General features: G+C 45.7%; 1 protein-coding gene across 1 annotated transcript in view; it reads left to right on the top strand.

Annotated features, from left to right (window-relative positions):
• LOC115313733 (neprilysin-2-like) overlaps positions 1 to 27,339 on the top strand; it is an 85,129-nt gene that overhangs the window by 39,331 nt on the left and 18,459 nt on the right. The window contains exons 6-8 of the mRNA XM_040216411.1: positions 26,326 to 26,377; positions 26,442 to 26,509; positions 26,882 to 27,012. Coding sequence (XP_040072345.1) covers positions 26,326 to 26,377; positions 26,442 to 26,509; positions 26,882 to 27,012 — 251 coding nt within the window. The remainder of the gene's footprint in view (positions 1 to 26,325; positions 26,378 to 26,441; positions 26,510 to 26,881; positions 27,013 to 27,339) is intronic.

Raw genomic sequence — 27,339 nt, 5'->3', positions numbered from 1 at the left:
AGTGCTGTGTTGCCGGTCGGCGGTTCTCGCTTCACTGGTCATCGTGGATTGGTGCTCGAAGGGTCCAAGTGTCCGCTAAAAAAGAAAGCCCGGACCTCGGAATGCCACTGTTTGTTCTCAGAAAAAAAGGCGCTGAGGAAAATATATAATACATCTCTGGCCCGTGAATAATTGCAAAATGCAGTTTGTCGTACCGTCCAATTTTTAAGCAATAATTGGTAGGGGAGAACAAAAACTGAGGTGGCTGCTATAGTCAGTTACAGGTTAAGAAAAGTTTTCGGTGGAAAGGAAGGCTGGGGAAGAAGAAGCAGACGGAGTGCTGAAGAAAAGAGTAGAAAACCTCCTCCTTTTTTCAGCGTTTAGTCTGCTTCCTTTTCCCCATCCTTCCTTTCCCTCGAAAGCTTTTCTTAACCTATAACTGACTATAGCGGCCCGCTTCAATAAACCATTCAACCCAGGACGCCAACGCTGCGTGAAAATGTGACGCTATAGACTAGTTGGGAGAAAACGCGAAAGTCTGAGAACATGACGTTACCTGGATTAAAAGAAAAACGAGAAATACCAAATTTTTTTGAGCCGACGTCCAGTATAAGCTTAATATTGCCGTGTTCCTGACCGAGGAGGAACGCTACTTCATAATTTTAGAAGATTCGCGTTTACTCTCACCCCGAATGTTCGATGCTCGAATGTCCGAGATACCAAGTGTGATAGAAAAGGAGCCCAGGGTGACCTTCCCGACTCACTCCCCTGACGACGACAGACTATCGCGCTTGCGCGCTATCCAGCTGTCACGCCGACCTCTCGACGCTCGCTGCTGCTGTCTCGACTAGGGATGCCGCGAACTTTTTTCGAATCGAAGTTTCGATGATCGAATCAAGCGGTTCGAAAGGTTCGAAAGATTTCGATTTTTCGAATTATCTATATCGTAAAATTCGACGGAGGTCGAATTTTCGAACTTGTTAAGTTAAGAAGTTCGACGCTTTTCGAACCGTCGAACTTATTACGCTAAAAAATTCGATCTTTTTCGAACTTTCGAACTTATTGCGCTGCAAGATTCGATGCTTGTCGAACTTTCGAAATTGACTGACCAAAAAATTCGATGAATTTCGAACTTTCGAACCTATTTATCAGGAGAATTCGAAAAGTTTCGAACTTTCGAATTCTGAAAAGTCATAAGTTCGACGAACTTCGAACTTTTAGGGTAAAAGTTCGACGTTCGTCGAACTTCGAAAGACCGGCGGACGGTTTCATTTGATTTCAAGTAGTGGGGTACATTCGTAATTTTTTTTTCTCGAACTTTTACACGCGGTGCTGCGTTCCTTACGAAAGACAATGTCGTTTATTTCAATGTTCTGGCATGCTTAGGTTTAAAGAAATAAATCCCCGAAGGGGCGAGGAAAGACGACGGGTTTTTGACGATTATCGTTTGTGCCAGATTTGAAGCACGCTGCAGCCGGAGCTATTTATGGTAGATATGTTATACTTTTTTAAGAATGATCTATGTATAGTTTAGGTAAGTGCCGTCTTAAGATGTGATTATTGTTATTCAACGTGAGTTTCGTAGAAATGTCCAAACATGTATCTGCATGCAATTATGACCTAAACTTGATATTTATTTTCGTCTAAGTTGTTTGAGGTATCGCATTTTAATTAACACCACAGACAGTACATATCATTGCCATCTGCAGAATACAAAATAATATATTTATTGTTTTTTCACGTTAAGGAATAAATTAACTCATGAGAGAAGATTTCTAGTAGTGTTCAAGTTCAGCACGTCACCAAAAGAAAACTTTTTTTTTTTTCGCTTCACGTTCCTGGGACGTGTTTCTTTTAGCCTGTACACATTTTGGTAAAAGAAACTTGTTTCGAAGTTCTGAACCTCTGAATATGCAAGAATAGAACACTTCCGAGTCCGACGAATTCTTGATAGATTTTTTTTTTCTCCTGCTTTTTATTCCCGCATTTATTCTTTTTTTTTTTTTTTTTTTTTGTTACTATCGGCACAGGTGTTTAGGTCGAAAAGACAGCTTTGAACTTCCGAACCATTAAGCATGTGACGAGCAGTGCCTTCTGACAACGAGTTTCTAACAATGACCATCTACGCAACCTTGTGTGCAGTGAAGAGCGACATTAGCTATACATATGCATAAATAATTTCAGATTAAAATAAGCTCGACCACGCCCTCTTTCCCCGTATTGTTTTCTTTAACAGTCCGAAATACCTGCAAGGGGGAAAAAGAGGCTGAAGCCCCCACCCCCCGGCTACCCTCTTTCCCCCCGTTTTTCCTCTTCCGACGCCACTTGTATGGTAGAACGCTCCTCGACCTCGAGTTGTGTCGGCTTTTGTGAGTTTTGCGAGGCGATTCCTCCGACCCAGAAAATAAACCTCCAGGGCAATTATAAACTTCACCGGATCGGATTACTACCAGCGTGCAAGGGGTGGCGAGCTAGTTTGCCAGGTCGCTTCAAGGTTTTTGTGAGCCTCAACCTCCTGCTCACCCCTGGCCGTTTCGAACTGGAAGAGTCTCGTAAGACAGTGTGTTCGTGCAATCACTACTGCGTGATGCAGGTTAAAGATCCCCCCCCTCCCCCCCCCCCCCCCCCCCCCGGGGGGCTGGCGGTCACAATTCTGCACTGGCAAATATTCTAGCACGTCCGGGACACTCGTCGTCTCATTTAATTGCTGGACCAACTTCGCAGAATCTAGATATCACACCCTAACTTTTCTAAACTTGGTTTTGTGAAAACCAGTGAGTCGTGAAAACGTTATTTGAAACTGAAACTGTGGAAAAACTTGAAAATCGGACTTCGAACTTTGAAAACTTGGATTAAAAAAAATTCAAAATCTTCGAATTTTTTTTTTTAATTTAGCGTTAAAAGGGAATCGAAACCTTCGAACTTTTTGAACTTTATGCAAAAAGAAATTCGAAATTTTCGAATTGTTCGAACTTCATGTCTACAAAAATTCGAAGCGTTCGAAGTTTTCGAATTTTTTTTACAAAGAATTTCGAAATCTTCGATTTTATCGAACCTGAAGTAAAAAATATTCGAAATATTCGAATTCGAAATTTTAGAAACCGTGAAAGCTTCGAAATTTTCGAATTCGAAACTCCGCTCTGGACAAAAGTTGCGAATTTTTCGAAATCGAACCTCGGTCGGTACGAAAATATCGAAATTTTTCGAAATCGAACCTCAGTTCGCTTCGCAAATATCGAAACCTTTCGAAATCGAACCTAGGGTGGTTCGCGACATCCCTAGTCTCGACGCTCGTACTTTTATTTTTGGCACAACATCCTTGATTTAACCTTTAGTTTCAGGTTTACGCTTGTCGATCCGTTTCCTTTTACGACAATATTATGAAAACAAGAGCTAACGTTGAGGACGAATGTGGCATTTTTATTAATAAAAAACACGTGGACTCCGCAAGGCAGACACCGGGGCCGCACGGTGCGCTAAGCAGCGAATCTTTCTCCGGTTCAGGCGACACCGCACTTTGTGCAAGTGCGATTTCGTGCATGATAGTCAGCTACCGCACCAAGAAGCAGTCTACCAAAAAGCAGTGAGGTTGCGCATTTCCGGTTTTCTTAAAGCCGTGAAAGTACGAACACGAAAGTGCGAAAACGGCCGCTTTGCCACTCTCGGCCTCTAAGAACGAGAATGACTCTCGTGAGTCAACTGGAAAAATCTCCCCCTTCCACTCTAGCAGAGCGTCCGCTGTGCTAAATAGGAAAGAGCTGGGAGGACCCCAGAGCTCGTAGATAACAAAGGCGTAGTGGTGAATGAGATGGCCTCATCAGCGAAGGCCAACGGGGGGGCAGAGATTGGACACGACGATTGCGTCAACGTTCGCCTCAAACTTGATCCGAAGCCGAGCGCTGACGCAGCAGTCGTTTCCAATCAGTGTCCAGTGGCGCATACCAGCTCGGAGCACGTGGAGCGAAAGCTCGCGCTGCATAACCCAGCGATGCTGGGTTCAATCGCCACTCCTGCCCGTTTCGATCTGGATGAGCGTCGTACCGGCGTGCGGTCGTGTATCACTACTGCGTGGTGCACGTTCAAGACACCAGGCAAGCGGTTGTTCTACACTGGCCAAATTTCTTATTTATAGGAAGTATTCACTAGCGGCCATTGCCGTGTGCGCGACCGCTGAGCGCGAGCTGATGACGAGCTTCCACAGTACTTTTGTAACGTGCATTCCGCACCCTCAAGATTGCCGGTCTTAGCAGCCTATTAATGTGGGCTCGTTCTGAGCATGCGCTCTAGACAGCACCCACAAATATGACGCCCGCTGAATACTCCTTAGAGCTGGGTGACAAGTCGCCCGTTGAGGCAGAGTCAGAGTAAAGGGCTGTTTATACTACAACGAACGTCGACGGGCGCGCGCGCCCGACCACGTTGAGTGACATTGCTGCAAAAGGAGAGTTTATACTCTGACGACAGGTGGAACGTCACGCAACGTAACGCGCCTCGGCGCGCGCCGGCATAGCTCACGTCGAGGTAGGCCCTGCTCGAATCTCGGCGTCAGCCGACGACGGTCGCTATCCAGAATTCCTCGCGCGAGCGTCAATCGGAAAGAAAAATGGCAAACCGAGGTGCCGCGGAGCGCGAACCGAGCGATCTGACGACGGACCTGGTTGAGCGGCTCATTGAAGCGGTGAGAGAGCGCGAGTGTCTTTATGACATCGGTTATTTAACAGGGATTCCAAACAAAAAAAGAATGCCTGGGAGTCCTTGCGCAATGCCTGCGGCATGAAACCCGGTATAGTTGACTGTTTATACCTCCATACAGCCTCCGCAGAGATGGAACTCGGCAAGTGATTAATCCTTGTATCCACTTGGAAAGTGAACAGCAACATCGATGTCTGTATGGAAACCTGGAGGCAAATAGCTTTGGAGAGCCCCAGCTACGTCGTCGTGCCGCTGCTAGCAAATCGCAAGTCGTCGGCGTACCTGCGTAATGTTCAGTACACCACGCTATAAAAAGTGGTCGGTGCTATGCTGAATACATTTACGTAGAGCTGCGTGCCACTGCGTAGACTTTCCGTACCACAAAACTTTGCATTATTCCCGCACCTTAAGGAAGCTTAGATGCAGAAAATCATAATTTCTCGTGTTCCATCTCTGGACGCTGCCTTCGTGACGTGAGGGCAAGTCAGTTGCTATGACTATAGTGCCTTCATGTGCGCTTTGCTTGGGGTGATGACATCTGACCATTTTGTTTCAAAAGTTTATCTTATTTTTTTTTATGAAGCGCGTGAAAGAGAGTATCTCTGCACGTGCTCATAGCGGTGACTGTGCTGCGGCGACATTTTGTTTCCTGCAATTTCTTTGTATTTTCCCTGTGACCGCGTGCTGTCGGCATCGGGTACTACAAACGATGGCATCACCCTAAACTAGGGTCCCTTCATGTGCGCTCCGCTTAGGATGGTGGCATCTGATCATTTTATTCCACACGTTTATTTTTCCTTTTTGTTCAGAAGCGCGTGAAACAGCGTGTCCCTGCACGCGTTTGTGGCGCTGATTGTGCTATGGCGACATTTTGGCCCCGCAGGGGGCACCTGTGAAAGCAGGTGTTTGGAGAGTGGCGTCTCCACGGACCCCGAGCCCCGCAGGGGGCGCCTGCACCTTAGCTGCTAGGTGCTTGGTGAGTAGCGTCACCACGGACCCCAGCCACGTGGGCCACCATACCCGCACGGAGGGGGCACCTACTTTAGTAGGTGCTTGTTGGGTGGCGTCACTACGAACCCCGAGCCATGTGGGTTCGCCTACCCACGTCTGGCTGTGCGTGGCTTAACCCGTGTCCAGGGAAAAGGGGACCCTAGTGTTTGAGCTGAGCCCGGGGTATGTTCGGACCCTTCGGGGCCAACAAGGCGGTAAGTTGGGCTAGGTTGTTTAACATTGTCAAACGTGAAAACAGCGCAAAAAATTGAACAAAGGACAAGTGAAAGAAGTGCACGGACAAAGCGCTGAGAAAAAATTTTACAACCCAACCGACAGGATTTCTACCACGTCATCACCCTCACACATGCCTGCGATTCTCCCTGATAAAAAGGACCTCATCATCCCCCAAGTGCACCGACGGTGCGCTCCGGGCAAGGCAATACATCGCTTCGACCCCTGATTCTCGTAGACGGGTGTCCTGGCTTGGCCCGACCAGGATGATTCAGTCAGTCGCCTCTTCTACCCTCTTCTTCCTTCTTTGACTTTTTCTCCCACCTCTTTTTCTTTTCTTCTACACTCTCATCCTTCCTTTTTCACCTTCTTAGGCGGCAAGGGCCAACCTTGAGTGGAAACAGGTCCTGTCCCTGCAACCACACTAGGGTATAGTGCCCGGGCAGCACTGGTAGTGTAATTGTGTCAGCCAAGCCTTTCTTGCTATGGCACATTACCTACCCCCTTGTTGGGCTCCGTGGTGGGCGGTGCACCCAGGCACTGAACTTGTTTTCCATCTTTATGGGTTCTAGGCAAAAAGCCACTGATCGGTCCCAAGGGTCCGCACCGAAGCTACGACTGCAAAGACACCTGACCTTCCTCCAAATTCTCCAAGTTTTTAGTGATTCATTCTGAAGGTGGCAAACAACTCTCACAAATGTCCCCATTCTTAGTAGCAAAGGTGCTTGAAGGTGCAATTGGAAAAAACTACAAGGCAAAGAAAATGAGCTCTGGGGATTTACTTGTTGAGGTGGAAACGAATCAGCAGAGTAGTGGACTACTAGGCTTAACGTCTGTTTCTGGTTATGACGTCTCTGTCTCTTCTCAGCGAACGTTAAACAGCATTCAAGGAGTTATCTCCGAGGATGACCTTCTTGACAGCTCTGAGACTGAAATTGTTGAAGGCCTCTCTGACCAAGGTGTCACAGCTGCAAGGCGTATCACCATGCGTCGTGACGGGAACGAGCCGAAGACAAAACATGTGGTAGTCACCTTCCAATCGACCGTCCTTCCTGAAGCTGTGAGGGCCTGGTACCTGCGCTGCAGGGTTCGGCCTTATGTGCCAAACCCCCGTAGATGCGTCAAGTGCCAGAGATTTGGCCATGGCTCTCAAAGCTGCCGTGGAAAGGCCGGCTGTGCAAAGTGTAGCAAGACCGACCACGAAGCCGATGCATGTACCAACAACCCACACTGTGTAAACTGCTCAGAATCTCACCCAGCATACTCCAGATCATGCAAGACATGGCAATACGAGAAGGAGGTCCTCAACTTCATAGTCAACGAAAACCTTTCTTATCCTGAAGCACGCCGTCGCTTTGCAATCGTGCGAAAAGGCGGCTACGCCCAAGTGGTGCAGCGGGGACCTGCACCACTGAAGGTTGCAGCTGCAACCCAGGCGTCCTTTCTGGACTATGGGAAGCCGCTGCAGTCCCCCACGCCCCAGCTGAACATTCAGCTTCCGGGGCGTGCGATCTCGGCCGGGCGGTCTACCGACCCTCCTAGCCAGAGTGCGAACCCTCGCGCTTCAACGGGACAACAGCCTTTGTCCTCTCTGGCTGTCTCCCAGACCCAGGATGGGCCGGTGGCTACTGCAACCGTCCCTCCTCCGCATTCTCCTTCCAGGGAGAAGGGTGGACACTCTCGCCCACACTCCCTGGAGAGAGCATCATCGAAGGAGCGGCATGGCTCTCGTGCCGCACCTGCAGCGCCTAAGGGACAGGAGCGGGTCGACTTGGGTGACGCTCCACCCAGCACCTCCTCTGCCCCTTTGGCTGGGTCTGGTCGCGGGCGGCGCATGGTGCCCTGTTCCCTGTACCTGAAGAAACCTGCAGGAAAAGCCTCGCCTCAGGAAACTGAGACCATGGATGAGTGTGAAGAAGTCTCCACTCATGCGTCTGTCCAAGACGACATGGAGTGGCAGACTATTAAGAGTAATCATAAAATAAAAAAAAACGGTGATCCCACCAACGTGACATTGCGGATTAATTTTTGCCACATGCGGCAGCTTTAGAACTTTTACTTACTCTCCCAGCGGTTCTTCTTTACTCACATTTTAACTCGTTTTTTAAACAATGAGCAAGTTCCATTTTATGCAGTGGAACTGCCGTGGTCTAATGAGAAATATTGATGAGGTAAATTATTTTATGGACGAGCTGAAACCCATTGCAATCAGCCTGCAAGAAACACATTTAAATAACACTGATACGCAGAATTTACGTCCGTACCAAGTTTTTAGGAAAGATAGACTTTTCCCTAATATGTCGGGAGGAGTGGCACTAGTGGTGCAGAGTGGTGTTGCTTGCTCGGAGGTCCCCCTTTCTACGCCATTAGAGGCTGTAGCGGTGCGCCTTCTGGTTGACCGTTTGATCACGGTAGTTTCTCTTTATCTGCCACCTAGCTCACAACTGCATATCAGTGAACTTGATCAGTCACTTGTAAAACAATTACCTCAACCTTTTTTTTTAATTTTAGGCTATTTTAATGCCCACCACCCTTTGTGGGGTAGTACTCGCCAGGATTTACGTGGAGGTTTCGTAGAGCGGTTTTTATTCTCATCTGGGTTGTGTCTTTTTAATGGGAGGGAACCTACATTTTTTAGTGCAGCACATCAATCATTTACATCTATTGACCTTTCTATTGCATCACCAATTTTACTTCCATGCTTTTCATGGAAGGTTTTAAATAACCTTTTTGGAAGCGATCATTTCCCTATTGTTTTAGAAAGCACGATACCAATTCCTTCCATTCCGACACGACTTCCAAGGTGGAAATGCGAAAAGGCTGATTGGTCTCTTTTTTGTTTGGAGGCTTTTATTTATTCATCTGTTCTCGTAAAGAAAAGCCCTGAAGATGCCACGCTGTACGTTTCTGAAGCGATTATAAATGCCGCATCACACAGTATCCCCCAGACCTCTGGACGACTCCCCAAGAGGTGCAAGCCATGGTGGAACAAGGACTGCTCCACAACACGCAAGTTGCAAAACAAGGCATGGTGCATCTTTAGACGTTATCCCACTCAAAGGAATCTACTTGAATTCAAGAAAATAAGAGCGAAAGCTCGCTGGACGCGAAGGCAAGCTAAAGGCAGTTCGTGGAGAAAGTATGTGACCTCTTTGAGTAGTTTTGTTTCTTCAAAGAGAGTGTGGGATCATATCTTAGGAAGATGAGGGGAGACTATCGGTCTTTCAGGATACCTCTTTTCCCATCAGCAACATCGCTTAAGGAACAAGCAAATGTTCTTGGTAAACACTCCCAGGAAGTGTCTAACTCTGCGAATTATAGTGAGTCTTTTAAGAGGTTTCGATCAGCAGCAGAAAAACAAGCCATTTCTTTGTCTGATGCTCAGAGTGTTCCATATAACAAGCCATTTACACGGTGTGAGCTTGAAGTGGCTCTCGGCGTCAAAAAAGACTCTGCGGCTGGGCCGAATAGGATTCAATACGATATGCTAAGGAGACTATCGCCTGCATCTTTAAACAGTTTCCTCACCTTTTTTAATTTATTGTGGGATGCTGCTTGTTTTCCTGACTGCTGGAAAATGGCACACATAATTCCTCTACTGAAACCCAGCAAAGACCCTCCTTACCGACGAGCTATCGCCCGATTGCATTGTCAAGCTGCCTGGGCAAAACCTATGAGAGACTTATTAATCGCCGTCTTGTCCACTTTTTAGAGGCAGAGGGTGTGTTTGATGAAAATCAATGCGGCTTCCGAGCGGACCGCTCCACGGTTGACCACCTTGTCCGCCGGGAAACTTATATTCGGGAAGCATTTGTCCATCGCCAGCATTGTGTTTCTGTCTTCTTTGACCTGCAAAAGGCTTACGACACGACTTGGAGATATGGTGTCCTTCGAGATTGTACTCGTATGGTGTCCGAGGTCGCATGCTTCGCTGCATTCAAAGTTTCTTGACGGGTTGGACCTTCCAAGTGCGTTTGGGCTTTATCCTGTTGGATATTTTTCCCCAGGAGAATGGCGTCCCTCAGGGTGGAGTATTAAGCGTTACACTCTTTGCCGTGAAGATTAATAGTCTGGCTAAGGTTATACCACCATCTGTATGCTATTCAATGTATGTAGACGAAGTGCAAATATTGCTTTCCTCTTGTAACTTGTCCAACTGTGAACGGCAACTGCGGCTCACAATCAATAACATGAGCAAGTGGGCTGATCAAAATGGCTTTAGGTTCTCCCCCGAAAACACAATCTGCGTTCCCTTTTCACTCCGCCGTGGCCTGTTTCCAGATCCAGTGTTACACTTGAATGATGTTGCTATATCTGTAAAGGAGGAACACAAGTTTTTAGGAATAATATTTGATAAAAAGCTCACTTGAAAGAGTTGAAACAGAAATGCCTGCGTTCATCAAACATCCTCAAAGTCCTGTCGCATACGTCTTGGGGGTCTGAGAGACGGTGCCTCTTACGACTCTATAACTCCTTGGTGCGGTCCCGTCTGCACTATGGCGCGATTTTTTATGGGTCAGCGCGTCCGTCTGCCCTAAAGATGTTGGACCCCGTCCAGGGCCGGATTAAAGTACGGGCTAAGGGGGCTGCTGGCCCCTGGAAATATGAAAGAAAAAAAAAAAGAAAAAGAAGGCTGATCGGTTTCAGTTTAAAACAGCTCAAACCTAAAGGAGGTTTTAGACACTACAGTCTTGCAAAAATTTGCCTTCTCTAAACGAGCTGGTGTTCGTGAGCTCGTTGTAAAAGACTGCTAGAGTAACAAAATGTTAGCGTGGCCTCCCACCCTTCTTGTGGAAGGGAGCAAAGTTGTCGATGCTGGCGGTCCCGTTTGAAGTCTTTAATTGAAGCCAGGTGGTAGGACGGCAACGAGGTTTTCTATTGTACTGGGGCCCCGACGAATTTTGCGGAGAATGGTGGCTTGAAAGGCAACAAAAAAAAAAAAAGTGTTGCCGGAGGCTACACGAGCAACATACATGCTACACATTATTTTTTTTTTTTCATTTAGCGTAGTTCCATTTGAAAGTTTTCCTCCGAAACGACAAGTTTCAAAACTAGCAAAAAGAAATATGGGTGAACCTCCCGAAGCCATTCTTTCTATCACTAACAGGCGTGTCAAGGAGCCGGCTCTTGAGATGTCACCCAAAAGTTTTCGATATGCAGCAACTGCAAGAAACTGCTCTGGAGCCTGTGTCTGATCTCAGTGATCTGCCAGTGCGAGACAACACTTTTCCTGCCTCTTAGGTATGACCTATTATTCTTAGCTTAGAGTAATATGTCCAAATGAATAAACAAGTTCTTAATTAGTCGGCAGAGACACCTGCTGTATAAAATTGTAGACTTGGTCGCACAAAAGTTCACAGGAATGCGGAGTCATTATTTTCAACTTTTCAACGGATGTTTACAAGGCCCTGCTCACCATGCGGGACACGTACTTATCATTTCCCCTAATCGTTCATTGCTTTGCGTTTTGTGCCTCTTTGTGAGTCATTGGCTATTTCCGAAACAGCCTCTAATCCACAACCGCATCTGCTTCGTTTCCACCGAGTGCAACCCTAATTTCCTAATCATCGATTCTACGGATCCAAAAACCTTCCGAGATATACCATAAAATGAACGATATTAGTATTTTATATGTTGGTGAAACATACATATTTCCGTCATGGTCGTTACCACGACCATCATAGTCATCATATATCACCATTAGGGGCCTCTTAAACAGCCTTAGCCCAGGGACCCAAAATTCCTTACTCCGGCGGGGCTCCGACTTTCCACGGGGGCATTTCGAACATCACCTGTGCTGAGCTTGTATGCTGATACACATCAAATGTCCCTGGAAAGACGAATGCAATATTTGAGTCTTTGTTATGCTTACAAGTTACTCAGCTATCCTCAACATCCCACCTTTGATGCCCTCCAACCTTCTAGATCCTTCCGACTCTTTGAGAACAAGCCTAGTATTGTTCGGCCACTGAGTTTCAGAGTTCAAGGGATGACAACATCGCTCCATCTTCTCTTTAGTGAGGCTGCTTTGCTCAGGAGCAATGAGAGAGTTGCACCTTGGGACCTTCTACCAACCTCCTGTGACTGGTCACTGTCCAAGTAAACAAATAGAGCTGTTTCACCATTTGTTCTTCAACAGGAGTTTTCCAATTTACAACAGAAATAAAAGGACTATTTGCATTTTTACACTGATGGGTCTAAAACATCAACTTTTGAAGGAAAGTTCGACAACTCAACACTCTTGCAGGTATTTTTATAGCAGTTAGAGAACAATATCAAGAAAGCAATTCTGTTTGTCGATTCCCAGAGCGTTTTTCTAGCAATTTCCTCTTTAACAGACAGCAAGAACCCTCTTGTGCAACGTCTTCGGGTTCAGTTAAATCGAGCTCTTCAACAAGGACACCTGATCAAATTCTGCTGAGTCCCAAGCCACGTGGGTATTCCTGGCAATGAGAAAGCAGACTTGCTTGCTGCCTCTGCGAAAGAGTGCCCAAAACTGCCCCTTGGCCTGCCACACCAAAATCTGAAACCGTCCACACAGAAATTGATTATGAAGTCATAGCAGCTGGATTGGGATATGTTAGAAGAGAACAAGCTCCACGTCATCAAGCCCCTTCTGGTGGTATGGGAGAGCTCTTTTCATAAAGACCGTCACGTTGAAGTTCTTCTTTGCCGCTTAAGAATTGGGTATATCTGTTTGACTCACCTGCACCTGCTCTGCGATGAGGATGTTAAGCTCTGCGACAACTGTGGTAAAGCTATGATGTCTTGCACATCCTGTGGCATTGTAAATCTTTAAATCAACAGCGCCAGTCATGTTTCCCAGAACTGTTCCGAGGTCATCTTCCTTTTCATCCATATTTTCTACTTGGTGATCAACCCTTGGTATCGTTCAATCGAGTAATAAAATTCCTGCATGAAACTGGCCTTTTACACCAGCTGTAGCTTGCAGTTATTTTAAATTGCATTTCTAAGCTCCTTATAAAAACCCCTGTTTTGGCGCAATATGGCCTAAGTTGCTCTTGCGCCATTAAACCCCCAACCATCATCATCATCAACATTTTGGTTTCGTCGATTTTTTTGTATTTTCCCCGTGAGCGCGTGCTGTCGGCATCGGGTACTATACAAAGGCTGGCATTACCCTAAACAGAAGGACAATGAGGCACCCTACCCTAAACAGAAGACATAGAGGCACTCTAGCTATGACTTTTAGGACTTTAAATAGATAAGCAGTGGAAGCAGCTTAACTGACTTGGCAACTAGTTCAGCATTTTATTTTTGGATTAGGTTTTCATATGGGAGAAATGAAGTTGACATACTTATTTTAGATGAGGACGCACAAAAAGCGTGGAGGCGTGTACGCGACAGGTGCGTCAGGGAGGTCCGCGCCATCGAAGCTGCGACAAGGCGGCAGTAGCTTCGTCCGGAAAAAACAATGGGTCTTCCTGTAAATGATGTCGTTTTACAAGAAACATCTGAACCAGGAAGTATGTAAACGAAACTTGCAGTCCTTCTTTACTGTCTAACTAAATTTCTCTCCCATCTGTTAATCCCACTAGCAGGGCAACCACCAACGTAAAGGCACCGCCTGTGAGCGACACAGCACAGTGTCGATTAATAGAAATGGTGGAATCTTCTCCTGACGACTCGACCATTCCCACTGACTTCGAACCTGCCGAAGAAGAGCTGCAGTGCAGCCCTAAGGCTCCTGTCGCAGCCACACCGTCCACCTTGGGTAAATCAACTTCATACACCTCGAGGAGGTCATCAGGCCAGTCACAAAGGTGCCACGGACCACCCCCCTTCCACACGCAGAAGGGAGGCTGACACAATGGAGATAGAACTTTTAAATCATTTAAAGAGTAAAATGACACAAAATGAGGCGTTTGCTTACTTTCTAGCACAATCTCTGGATCGTTGGGACGTGGTCACAAGTGCCCAATTCAGGGTTTGTGTAATACAGATGTTGTATGAATATGAATAAGTTTTAGCAAAAATAAAGCGCCCGACCTTTGTGCATCTGAAGGCACACGTTTCCACCCATGTCTTGATAATATACACATCCTGCAAATATAAACTACGTTTGCGAAGAGCAACTTCTGCTTATGAAATTCTACCACATCGTTAGAGGAAAACATAATCTTTGAAGCAGTCTATGTTAATCTGAATGTTTTGATAGAGCCCTCGCCGACAACGGTCCACCAGTCTGCTTCGAGCATCGACGGCCACGTGACATCAAGCAAGCCTACTTAAGCGCGCAACACTTCGGCTTCGTGGGATTTGGAGCCGGCACGCTTGCAGACATGCACCTAACGACACTGTTGGTTATGCAGGTCAGTTCACACTGCCCTATTCAAGTGCTTAAACTGTTGTATGCGTTGCCGGCTCCTCCCATGACAAGTGCTATTTCCCACTGTCGCAAACGAGTGTGTTTTGTGCGATTGCCTCGTAGAAATTTTCGCCTTGTTGCGAATCCGGTGCTGTATTTGATTCTTCTCCTGTTACTTTCCGGCGATGTTGAACTCAATCCTGGACCTATTACTGAAGAAGAAATGGACCTGCTTAGAGGTCTTCAAAGTGGCCAGGCTATAATCATGAGCAAGCTAGATACTATCGACACTAGGTTAGCCAAACAGGAAGCTATGTTGACGGAAGTAAACAAAAGGCTCTGTGTAAACGAGGGGCAGGTCGAAGCGGTTAATAAACTAGTGTCTGAACAAGGAAACGCAATACACTCTAAAAAATGTCTGTGCGTCTACTTTCACGCACAGAACTCGGAGAACCAATCAGCGCAACTTACGGAGGCAGCTCAGCGAATGACGATGCGGAAACATATGTTTAAACCAAAAAACGCAGTCTGAGTTGTGACATTAAGCAATGCGAAACGTCACGCTTGCATTGCTTAATGTCACAACTCAGACTGCGTCTTTTGGTCTAAACATATGTTTCGGCATTGTCATTCGCTAAGCTGCCTCCGTAAGTTGCGCTGATTGGCTCTCCGAGTGTTGTGCGGGAAAGCTAACTCACCGCCTTTTTTTAGAGTGTAAGAGACCTTGCACAGCAAGTAGCTAATCTGAGAATCAAAAATGTTGACCTCGAAAACAGAAGTCGCAGACAAAATCTTGTCTTTTATGGAATAGATGGCGACAACCGTTCGGAAACGTGGAACCAGTCGGAAAGCTTGGTTAAAAGTATTTGCAAGGCCAATTTGGGGATCGAACTAAAGACGGTTCAAAGAGCACACCTTGTTGGTCGATACAATGAAAAGTTTAAAAGGCCAATCATTGTAAATTTCGCACCGTATAAGGAACAACAGGACGTCTTGTCAAACGCTAAGAAGTTCAAGGGGTTGTCCTACAGCGTTGATAATGATTATTCCCCTGAGACCCGAGATATTCGAAAGCGACTGTGGGAATACGCGAAGGTTAAAAAAGCAGATAGTAATAACAAGGTAAAGCTAACTTATGATAAGCTTGTTATTAACGGAAAGACTTTCACATGGGACACAGAAAAAGAAGAGGTCGTTCCACTCTTGAAACAATGACGCCCCAGTAAGAATAAGAAAAATGCCTGCCGCGATCTGGTTGCTGTCGTAATAAACTGCAGAAGTGTAATAAACAAACTTGATGAGTTCACTACCCTGCTCGAGTCTGTAAAAGCTGATATCGTATTTGGTACAGAATCGTGGATGAATCCGACTATCGCCGATAGTGAGGTGTTTCCAAACGAATTTATTGTTTATCGGAAGGATAGGCCCAGCCTCGGGGGGAGGCGTTTTTTTTTTTTTTTTTGCTAGTTCCTTCCTCTCTAAAATCATCTAGGCTAGATATTGATCATGACGATGTCGAGTCAATTTGGTGCTCAGTTACTTTATCTGACAATTCGTCATACGCTGTCGGAACGTTTATCGGCCACCGAATTCAGATTTAAAGACGTTACAGTCGTTGTTTGAAATCGTTTCGGAGGCCTCTCGGCACCCTATTTTACTTGCAGGTGACTTTAACCTGCCAGAATTAAAATGGAATGATGGCACTTGTTCATGCAAAGTTAGTAGTCGCATTAATCTAGAAATGAAGAACATCGTAGATACTTATGGACTGTTACAATATGTAAAGGATCCAATTCGGAATAATAACATATTAGACCTTTTGTTTTGCAGTTCACCCAACCTTATAGATTCCGTCACCATTATACCAGGAATAAGTGATCATAAAGCCGTCATTGCAAGCGTCAAATCAGGAATCATCCGACCGACGACATGCGCAGCAAGGAGAGCTTTTTTCTTCGAGAAAGGCGACTATACTAGTATATCTCAGCAGCTGCTTGACCACTTGCCGGTCTTTGAATGCCTAGCTGAGGATTACGACGTCTACAAATTATGGTGTGCATTTAAGAACAAGCTGCTTGAACTTATGAACCGTTATGTTCCAAGCATAGATTCTACCAGACTCAAAAAAAGAAAAAAAAAACCTGACTGACTTCACGTATTCTAAGGATAATTAAAAAAAGAAGGAGAGCATTTTTCAAGTATAAGAAAACTAGAAGTAACAATCACTTGAAGAGGTTATCTGAATTAGCGCAGGAGTATAAATTATCTATAAAAATTGCGAAAGAAGGATATTTTAAAAAAACTTAACGACAGGATGAAAACTAGCCCTAAACTTTTTTGGCAGTTTATAAAAGGCTGTGGACCCGAAGTCTTAGGAATAAACGAAATTGTGCACAACCATCATGTCCTCTTAGACGATACTGAAAAGGTTACGTGCTTGAATGACTACTTTCAATCCATCTTCCTACCTAAAGATAGCAGCTGTCCTCCAGCACATGCAAGTGCCATCGCGTTAATGGAGCCAGTTGAACTAAGCGTGAGGGGCATCGAGTTGCTTTTAAGAAACATTGACGAAACTAAGGCAAATGGCCCTGAAGGTATTTCTCCCCGTTTACTAAAGCGTTGTGCCGGACCTATTTCGTTGTATCTTTATGTAATCTACGGAAAGTCACTCTCCACTGGTATCCTACCAGGCGATTGGGAAATTGCCCATGTTGTCCCTATTCATAAAGGTGGTTCAAAAAAAGAGGTCAGGCCAATATCACTAACAGCCATCTCATGCAAAATTATTGAACATGTTTTATATACAGGAATAATGAAACGTATAACAAACAACAGCATACTAATTAGTCAACAACACTGGTTTCGTAAAGGCCTATCTTGCACGACACAGCTCGTAGAATTTCACCATGAACTGGCGTCCAATATTGATGATGGAGGGCAAACGGATTGTGTTTTTCTAGACTTTCGTAAGGCGTTCCACACTGTGTCGCATCCGCTCCTTTTTAGTAAACTATAGTCGTTAAACTTAGACTTAAGTGTGTTCCGATGGATCGAAAATTATTTATTTCAACGTCGCCAATGTGTTGTCTTGAACGGAAAAGTTCGGAGTATGTTAACGTAACGTCAGGAGTCCCACAAGGCTCGGTCCTGGGACCACTTTTGTTTTTGATTTATGTAAACGATATTTCCGTGGGAATTTCCTCCTCTATACGGTTGTTTGCTGACGACTGCGTTGTGTATAGGGAAGTTAAGGACGAGCAAGATGCTGCTACGTTGCAACGAGACTTGGATTGTATTAATACTTGGTGTTCCAAGTGGCAGATGAATTTAAATTCAGAGAAGTGTGTACACCTGAGTTTTACCAAGAGAAAGAAAAAAATTTAAAGTACGTATCAGATAGATAACGCCCTAATAAATAACGAAACTACCTACAAGTACCTTGGTGTCACACTGTCATCCGACTGTTCTTGGAATGCTCAAGTTGATGATGTCATCCTAAAAGCTGGCAGGGCGCTCAATTTTATTCAACGGAATTTGAAATGTTCACAACCCGAATTAAAGAAAACCGCGTACTTAACATGTGTTAGGCCGATTTTAGAATATGCCTGCGCCGTCTGGGACCCTCCGCACGTAACCTTGATTGACAAATTGGAAAGAATTCAAAATAGAGCTGCTGGGTTTGTACTGGGTCGTTATGGGCGGAGGGAGCGCTGCACTAAAATGAAAAGCGAATTGAATTGGGAGCTACTTTCTTCTCAACGAGAAAAGTTGAGACTGAAGTTTTTATTTCTCATGTATAATAATAAAACTGGCATTAACAGAGAAGTATATTTAAAACACCCACATTATGTTTCTAGGCGGACTGACCACGCTTTCAAAATCCGAGAGTACCACGCCAGGACGAACATGTATGCCAATTCTTTTTTTTTTTTTTTTTGTTAAAACCATTGCAAAGTGGAATAGGCTGGCTGAAGACCAGGTGTGCTCTACAAATGAAGATGTATTTTTTTTTCAAAACTGTAACCCCCCTGCAATAACGCTTCCGGGCAATGTGGGGTAATCTTTGAATAAAGAATGAATAAAGAATGAATAAAGAATGAAGAATTATTCTGTAGTTCGAGAGTTTAGAATAAGTAGAAGTGTCCTTCTTTGAGAACAGCGGGGATTCATCGTGCAAATGCCTTGCTAGCCTTGAGAAACACTGTACTCGTACTTTGCAAAAGAATGTACTTGCAATGCGCAAACTTCGTCATTTTCTTTCATTTTGCTACTTCGAATAAGTAAATCTGTTTGATTTTTTTAATTCGAGTGGAGCAGAAGCTACAAGAGCGAGTGCCGGCCTTTCAGCGCCCTTGACCAGCACGCGCGCTCGTGCAGTGCAAGTACCGTTTAGAGCAACATGATCATGCTTATACCTTCGGCTTCACTCGCACATAAGGTGGAACGATTATATTTATATTTTATAGCATAATATATTTTCCGGTGTGTGCCTATTCTTTTGTGTTTATTATTGTCGCCTTCGGTTTTATTACATCTAAAAACACGCTCCCTTTCACTCTCTTGGTGTTAACGTTTAAATTTTTTGTCTTACTAGTACTATACACGTCCACTTGTGGGGCTACGCAAGCAAATTTTTCGAAGCCTCTTAAAACTCTCTTACGCTGAAGAAAAACGCTCTACTAAAACTCGTCTTTGGACCTCCGCTTTTCATTCCGGCGAAGCAGGCCGAGCATGCGTAGTTTGGCACCCTCAGAGCGGAGCGGAAAATGAAAACGGTCTACTAAAACTCTCTAATAGCTTGAAAAAACACCTCCAGGCATTTTGCAAATTTACCCCTACCGCCGAGGAAGCGGCTTGGAATGTAGACGCTAGCTTGCGCAGCGAGTGTACATACAAACCCGATGTTGTATTCGCATAGGCAGGAAGGCTACCGCCGAATACTTCGTATTTATTTTGGTCCGGCCGTTGCGACCGGTCGGCAGATCGAGAGCTTGCAAGTGCGCGCGTTCTGTGAGTGCGCGCGTGCAGTGTGTTGCTGGCTGGTGTGCCACCATCGTCGTCCTTTAGCACAGTGTTCCGACACAGGGTATTACACCCGGCCTGATCCTTGGTGCTTGTATAAATTAGCAAACGGTATAGTGCACATAATAGCATCAACTGCTACTCAGACGCACAGGCTGCACTAATACCGTTAATCAAACACGTTTCTCCCAATTACGTTCTCTTCGTGGGTGGCACGCATGGCTTCAAACCTGTTTATACTTCCGACAAAATGCCAGTAAAAAAGCAGGCTTATTAAAAGTACATTTAGAATGTTATTATACTCCTCTGTTGTGTAAATGGAAAGACTGAACCCAACTTTTGCAATTAACACGCAAGCTTTCTTATTTTCGAAGCGAGTGACTACTCCATTGCTGCGGGTTCACCTAATGAGAAGCCAATTATTTGGCATGCGTGCCAGTGTCTACAGTGGCAAGCGAAAAACATGAATTACCCCACTCTTCCCTGTACAACAAAATTCAACAAGGTAGATAGGTGAGCTCTTTGAAGGTGAAAACTACGAGGGGTTGCAAAATATATTTCGCAGGTCAACACTGCTAAGCAAGCAGAGCAGATAGAATATATACAATTTATTTGCAAGGAAAGGAAAACATCGAACACCATTGAGAACAACCAAGTGTCGTCGTCTGCTCCCTTGTCACTAAGTGGTGTTGCCATGGGATGGCTCTTCTAGGGGAGAGGAAGTGGTCTGCTAGCTGGTCCCTGATGCTGATTTCTGCTGAGCTGCTGTCGCCACGTAAGCTCCTGTTCACACCAACATTCAAAATGTCAGCTCGCTACTGACCATCTACATGAACACCCCCATCCTTTCACTGTCAGCATGTCAGCCTATCCAGGAGGGCAGTACGCTTCATCCCGTGTCAGGAAGTTGTGGAGGCAGACTTTCGCCTTTATCATGTTTTCACAGTATCAACAGTGCCACGAATTGGAGCCAGAAGTGCACGCCAGCAAGACACAAGAATTCCGAAGGCGTTTTCTACGGTACGACTGCCCCGGAAGAGCCTGTAGTTGAAGATCTTTTCTCGGTAGTCCAAACCTCTTCCGGGGAAAGGGCGCATGCGGTATGTTTTCAACGGGAAGGCTTCATCCTGCAGGAGGCACTGAGGTGGTGCAGGCTGTGCAGGTATTTGGAAGGTGTTGGCAGCTAACGCCTTTCCGAGGTTAGACTCTCTCAACACACCGACATAGGACTGGTGCCCGGCAGCCCCAATGTCCACCAGTCGAAACCTGTAGTGGGCCTCAACAACAGCCAGCAGCACCATCGAGTAGAATTTCTTGTAGTTTTGAAAGGTTGAGCCAGAGTTTGATAGGCACCTGGTCGCAAAGTGCTTGCCATCTATTGATCCAATGGCGTTAGAAAAGTTCCACTTGACGCAGAACTCCCTCCGGATCTCTTCCCAATGTTGTGGTGTGGGTGGCTGCAGCACTAACGGGGAGATGCAGTCCCAGATGGCTTGCAGTGTTTCTTGGAGGATCCCCGATAATGTTGCTTTATGCATCCGGTAACTTATGGCCTAGAAATCATAGTGAGGCAAGGAACCTAGAAATGTGAAAGAAAATTGTGAAACTTAGTACATAGATACAAAACTTGAAAGTACAAAACAGAGAGGACGGGAACAGGAAAGATGTCCTGTTCCCGTCCTCGTCCTCTCTGTTTTATACTTTCAAGTTTGTATCTTTTAACCAACACGCTCGTGTTCAATTGTTAGTACGTAGCTCGGAGCAACTTATGGTCAGTCATTCCCACTGTTTTTGACCGCGTGCTGAGAATGACCTACGATAGTACTCCGTCCGAACTATATTGCTATACACGCAGTATGTCAGTTTGTACTAAATATGTCTGACTGGCGCTCTACAATGTGTTTGGAAATAGGTTCTACTCTAAAATCTCCCGCAAAAATCAGGGAATGGGTGTATGAAGTAGAAGTTGACCTCGAATATGAATATTACTGACCAGATTTACTCATTAAAAAATTAAGTCTCAATTTCAAGTACAAAATAAAAAAGCAAGAATGCCCCATGCTTTCAAATGGGTCAGATTATCTCTTTAGTAAAATATGTGTTTGATGTAGTAAGTGTTACATTGATATGTTGATTCGCTTATTTATGAGTGTCTGAAAATAAAGTTACAAGCTAGTACCAATAGGCCGTCAAACATCAGCAAATGAACCTATCAAGTTGAAACTTATCTCGAATGCATACTTCACTGGTCCCCTTTGCACATTAAAAATTGAAGTATATTTTAAGTACGAAAAAATAAAAAAACAGTACCTTTGAGGATTTTGTTTTTCTAGGAGTTGAGACTTAAAATTTTAATGCGTACATTCAACCAGTAAAAGAAGCATTTGAGGTAAGTTTCTACTTGAATCGTCGTGTCCCCGATTTTGGCTGACGATTTCAGAGCCCAAATTTTATTTCAAAACGCATTGTCAAGCCCGGACCACTCAAAATATCGGAGTAGACCAGAGCGGATAAGTTTCCGGTTCGGGGTGTTTTGATACGAGTTGGGCGTGAGTACGGCGCTAGCATAAGGTCTAGAAGCCTAACCTCATCAATCGAGCGTCCGCGAAAAGGAAGGTCATATCACATATGCAGTCCATACCTCAGTGTGATGGCCAGCCGCTCAGCGGGCAAGATGGGAGAGCGATGTGGGGGCGCGTGTACAGGACGGCCGTGGACGAGCCCGAGCAGCTCGCCAAATGAAGCCTTCGTCATACTGCAGCAAAGGAAACGACAGAATTGATTCACTCTGATAAGCGACATGACTATCGACCGCCGTCTTACCTGAAATATGGGAAGTGGTATTCCGGGTTGGACTCGCGCAGCTCCTGCACTAGATGATGAAATTCTCCAAACACTGTGCGTTTATCATATATATCTCGTACGTATACATCGTGCTTGTTCTCTAGTGCCGGATTCGGCGCCATAAAAGCACCGCTGCATATTTTTTCTTTGTTTGCTGATCTAAATGCATGGCGAATCGGCTCTCATTGGTTCCTCCCGTCGGAACAAGTCTGGACAGAATGCAAACGGAAATGGAAATACACCATCAGCTTACGTCGCGGTTGCCATGGCAACGCGCATGCGCGACGCGAAATGCGCGCCGGAGCAACCTTTTCAGCGCGGCGCGTCGTGTAGTAGTTGACGACGAACGCCGGCGCACGTTACGTTTGTCGACGTCGGAGCATAAACAGCCCTGAAAGGGGCCCTGCAAACATATTTAAGCGTCCACCTTTTTTGCGGTTTCCGCGTCCCTCGGGGTTTGGGCAAGCCAGCGGGCACGGAGAGAGTAACTAAATATCAGTGCGTCATATTTCAACCGGGGACGCAGAAACCTCCTCCCCCTACGGGGGTGACCCGCGGTGCCTAATGCACGCGATATGTGACGTCTGTGGCCCTGGGCTTACTACTGGTCAGAGCCGCTAAAAGCTTCTTTTTAGTCCAAATACAAAATATAAATGGCGCGAACCGTTTCAATTTTTTAGAAAAGTAGTTTTTGTTTACTAATTTAAATTAGAAAAGAAACAAATGCCGTTTAGAAAGTACGGAAACAAGAAATGACTCGTCGACATACCCGTGGAAAAGGCGGCGCATACTAGAAAGGTGTACTAGGACCAGGCATTAACGACTGGCGAGCTAAGGTCCCGGACGTACGCGGCGGTGCTGCGGTCGTATGGACTGGAGGATCCGACCGGTTCCGAGCGTTCCCAAGGCCTTCGGCGAGCAGCTTTGGCTTGTGGTTTAAACTTTTGGCGGTATGGCAGAGCGAAGTGGCTCCCGTTCTGAACTGGTCTTTACCCCGTGTTTGCTGTCGTTTGTGGACAATGAAGTGTCATGCCAAAGTAGTGTTTAATCGCGCAGCAAAATGCAATGCGAGCCGTCCTGGCTGCCCGCTTCATACAGCCTAGCCAGAATATGCTTTAGTGGCACCCTCTCGAGCCGTTGACACGGAGTGCGGCAGCCGTGACCACTCGCTGAGCTCACTGCCCCTCCTCTAGTTTACGGCCACACAAGCAACCAAGGACGTCATGAAGGAGGTTATTTTTTGCTTCTTTTTCTTACTTTTGATTTGGCTATAACTTTTAAGATAAAGCCAAATTATATAAAAGAAAGGTTTCATTCAGTGCGCTCAGGTTCGGTGCAAATTAAAAACCAGTAAAAATTCCTTGCAGGGCCCCTTTAAGTTCTAAGCTGTATAAACACACACACACACACACACCAATCTTTTTTTCTTGAGTTTCCAGCGTTGGCCTTCGCTGGCAAGTCGAAAATGTCAGCACTACGGCCTTGTCTTCTAGGCGGTGTTGGAGGAGCTTCCACTTTACCCATAACCTGTCACCGACTATAGCGTTGGCGGCGCACCTGCGTTTGCTATCTTTCGGAATGACTTTCACGTTCCACGATGTCAGTTGTTCTGCCATTGTGCAGTGGTTTCGATCTTCTAATACTAGTCACGTGGCTTTCGAGAAGGGTTAGGACGGCGCGCAAGTTCGTCTGCTCCTTGCTCACGTCTAGCGCTTGTTTACATCCTAAGCAGTGTTGTACACGTTCCTCAATAAGAGGAACGGAAGCTCGTTCCTCGTTCCTCTTGATTTTTGAAACGCGTTCCCGTTACAAGTTCCATCTGCGAGAAAGGAACTCGTTCCCATTACAGTTTAAAAAATGGAGCGTGTCATTACATATACGTTACATTTGTATTTTGATAATTAAAATATTTAGTTAGATGAAACCAAAATGTTTTTATCTAACCCATTAAATAGCAACATACGAATTTAAATGCCGTGATGGAAGGACGCTAGCAGAAGAAAACAAGCCGAAGCAAGGTTTCATTTGTTGATATATTCACTTTTAAAAAATCTCAGCGTTTTGCCGATGTCACGTTTGTGGTGGATGATTCAGATGAGCCACAACCTCACACGTTTCAATCTAACAAGGTCCCGTGTTCGAACGTAACAACAGTTAACGAGAAAAGAGTCAAAGTACAGGCTAGCTGGTGGAAGTCAACCATTTCGTCGTTTACCCTGAGACTGGGTTTTTTTTTTAAGAGCAGAAGTAACAGAAAAAACAGACAGGTCTGTTTTTTCTGTTACTTCTGCTCTTAAAAAAAACCAGTCTCAGGGTAAACGACGAAATGGTAACAACAGTTGCTTCTCGATGCTGTTCTCAGCAAGACGAGCAAATGAAGAAGAAGGTGGGGCTTTTTGAAAGTCAGTCTTGAAAACTACCAGTCCTTCTTCGTGAAGGTTGGACTCGTTGTTCAGTTTGAAGGCGGGTAAAGAGGGCAGAGAAGGAAGGTTAATTTCAGTGCGTCTGGCCAATGCTTGGGATACAAGGGTGTGTATGATGTATAGTAACCTGTTCTTTTGGTGTAACTGGTTTCTTTGTAGACGTTCAGTGATGGCTGCAGTCGGCCTTCGATTTCTGGGTGTATGAGGGTTCTTGGAAGCAAGGAAAGTAGCCGAGTTCGAGACGTCCCTTTTTTTGTCTTTTCCTTTGGCCAAATGTTCTGATTTCTTTGGCGCAGTCTCGGGCGCTGAAAAAATATTCGATGGTTACTAGCTCTCCTGCACCCTACTGTTGCCAAGCGAGGACCCCACAAAATAAACCCTGAGTAACAAGAAAACCGAACAAGATCCTCCTCTTCGTAAAAATAATGTTTTTACACTTTTGTTTTTTCGAAATTCCCCTCTTGCAAATAAAATAAAAACGACCCCACCGGACGAAGAAAAAGGAACACCGTTCCTACTTCCGCTTTCGTAAAATGTAAAGAGTTCCCGTTCCAGTTCCATGGATGCGAAATGGAACGGCGGCGTTCCATCGTTCCTCCTAAAAGGAACGCGTTCCAGGAACGCCGTTCCTTGGAACGCCGTTCCGTACAACACTGATCCTAGGCGAGCCCACGCGTCCTCTTGTTTACCTCCGATCTCAACCAATGACGGCGTGCGCTTGTCCAGCTCGTCATCACGCGCTCCCTGCGCGTTCTCTGTGTTGCCCTTTGATTGCTGCCCTTGCATTCGGATGCGCCAAAGACGCAATTTGGAACAGTAGCTCGGCTTATAATGTCGGAAAAAAGCAAACTGTGCCGAAATTTACATGAGACGTGAACATATTCGGTAGTTATCGAGACGTTCGTCGATAGTTTTTGTTGATGCGTCATTCACGTTCTCATGCAAAGCGGTCCAGTCTTCTTGCACACTCCTGTTTGTTCTCCCACAAGGTAAAAAAGAAAAAAATTAAAACCGGGATACTGCAGTTTTGCTTTTCTCTTTCTTCTCTTTCGACTGTCTTGGTGCGACAATTGATAATCATGAACAAAATGTCAGGGCGTAAACGAGCTGGTGTACATTGCACATGGTTGAAAAAAACCCGAGATGCGGGTAAGTTGGAGACTTTTTAATGTTGTGTCGTTTACCCGCAGTCTCGGGTTTTTTTCAACCATGATAATCATGCACGACACCGTACTCAAAATGCAAAGTGCGGTGTCCCTGAACCCGGGAAAGATTTGCTTCATAGTCCGATCCGTGCGGCCGTGGATGTCTGCTGTCACTGACGTAAAGTCTGCGATGTACCCCGACTTCACTGGCTCGCACATGAATATACTCTATATGAGCAATTCATTCCGGTTATAATCGTTGGATATAATCGGTCCACCAGTACCAAGGAAACACTATAAATATAAGGGCAGAGTGACCTCAGCCGGAATGTTAGAGCAGATGCCTAAAATGGTTTAGTTTAGGAGACGTGACGACTAGCAATCTTTGGCTAACCGATAACACCATAACCAAGGTCCAGTGTGCAGGGAGTCTAAACGTTTCACGGCAATGCGATCCGAACGGCATAGTAATATTGATAGTAATCGAATAGTCGCAATAGGCGCAACGTTGCACGATAACCATCCCCGATACAGTATTAGGCAGAAAAACGTGGCGACGTGGCATAATGTTTGCATAATATTGGACAATATTGAAGTGAAACTGGCGATCTCGCACATCTCTTGATGCTAGGCGATACACGAGGACTTATTTCTTTGTGCGCAGTGTTCCCAGCCGGCATCCTGCAGGGAGTCTTCTTCTCGAAAGATCGGCCCAAGTGAGACAATTTTTCTGGGCTGTCATCGAAATGCCCATGCCTAACCCAACTCCTTTCCCTCTAGCTACCTGAATTACGGAGCAATTGGCTCTGTCATTGGCCACGAAATTACGCACGGCTTCGACGATCAAGGTACGTGGTCACATTAAGCCAACACCAATTAGATAATGAAAGCCTGTGAGCAGCCTCCTCTAACTCCACGTAACGTCATCCCTCTCGGATGGCGTCAACTCAGCAATTGTAGTCCCGAGCGCGACGCCGAATGTCCTTCGGCGCATTCAGTGGACCCGAGTCCCTGCCGAACACTGACGTAGCGCTCGTGTCCAATCAGCGTTTGCGCGCCATCTCACTGTGATGGCGTAGAAGTGAACTGGCTTTGATTATTTTAGGTGTAGTTGACCACAGTCGGTTCAGGCAGGTTCTTTTCACAAGAAATCGGGCAGGCTCTGAGCTGGTGTCCCCCGCTCTGCCGTTCACTCGTGCACTTCGTTGTCGGCTCCACAGGGCGTCAGTTCGACAAGGACGGCCACAATCTCAACTGGTGGGAGCCCGAGACAGACCTCAAGTTCCGCCAGAGGGCTCAGTGCATCGTGGAGCAGTACGGGAACTACACGGTATCCGAAGGCACCTTGAACGTGAGAGCAGTTGTGTTTATTATGAATACGTACGCGCCGCTTCGTTGGTGATTTTAGAAATCGATATCTTCTTTAAATAGATGAGTATGTAGCACATACTCCTTCCCTTAAAGCGCTTCTTACAACTGCACATGCGCAGTTAGTATTTTGTTTTGTGTGTTGTCTGGCGTTTCTTTTGCTCTTTTCCTCAGTGGTACCTGGCGCTGTCATTGGTCCTCCGGAATTATTTTTATGTGCTATTGGCAGCGAACTTCGACTCCCAGAGTGTAGAGAAAAACTACGCTATTTTTGTTTTTATTTATTTTTTTTTCGGGGGGGGGGGGGGGG

Source organism: Ixodes scapularis, unplaced genomic scaffold (genome assembly GCF_016920785.2).
Source record: "Ixodes scapularis isolate PalLabHiFi unplaced genomic scaffold, ASM1692078v2 PGA_scaffold1__304_contigs__length_218370807, whole genome shotgun sequence".
In the NCBI taxonomy this organism is placed as follows: Eukaryota; Metazoa; Arthropoda; class Arachnida; order Ixodida; family Ixodidae; genus Ixodes; species Ixodes scapularis.
Note: the sequence above shows the minus strand (reverse complement) of the source record. Positions and strands in the feature narration are given on the sequence as shown.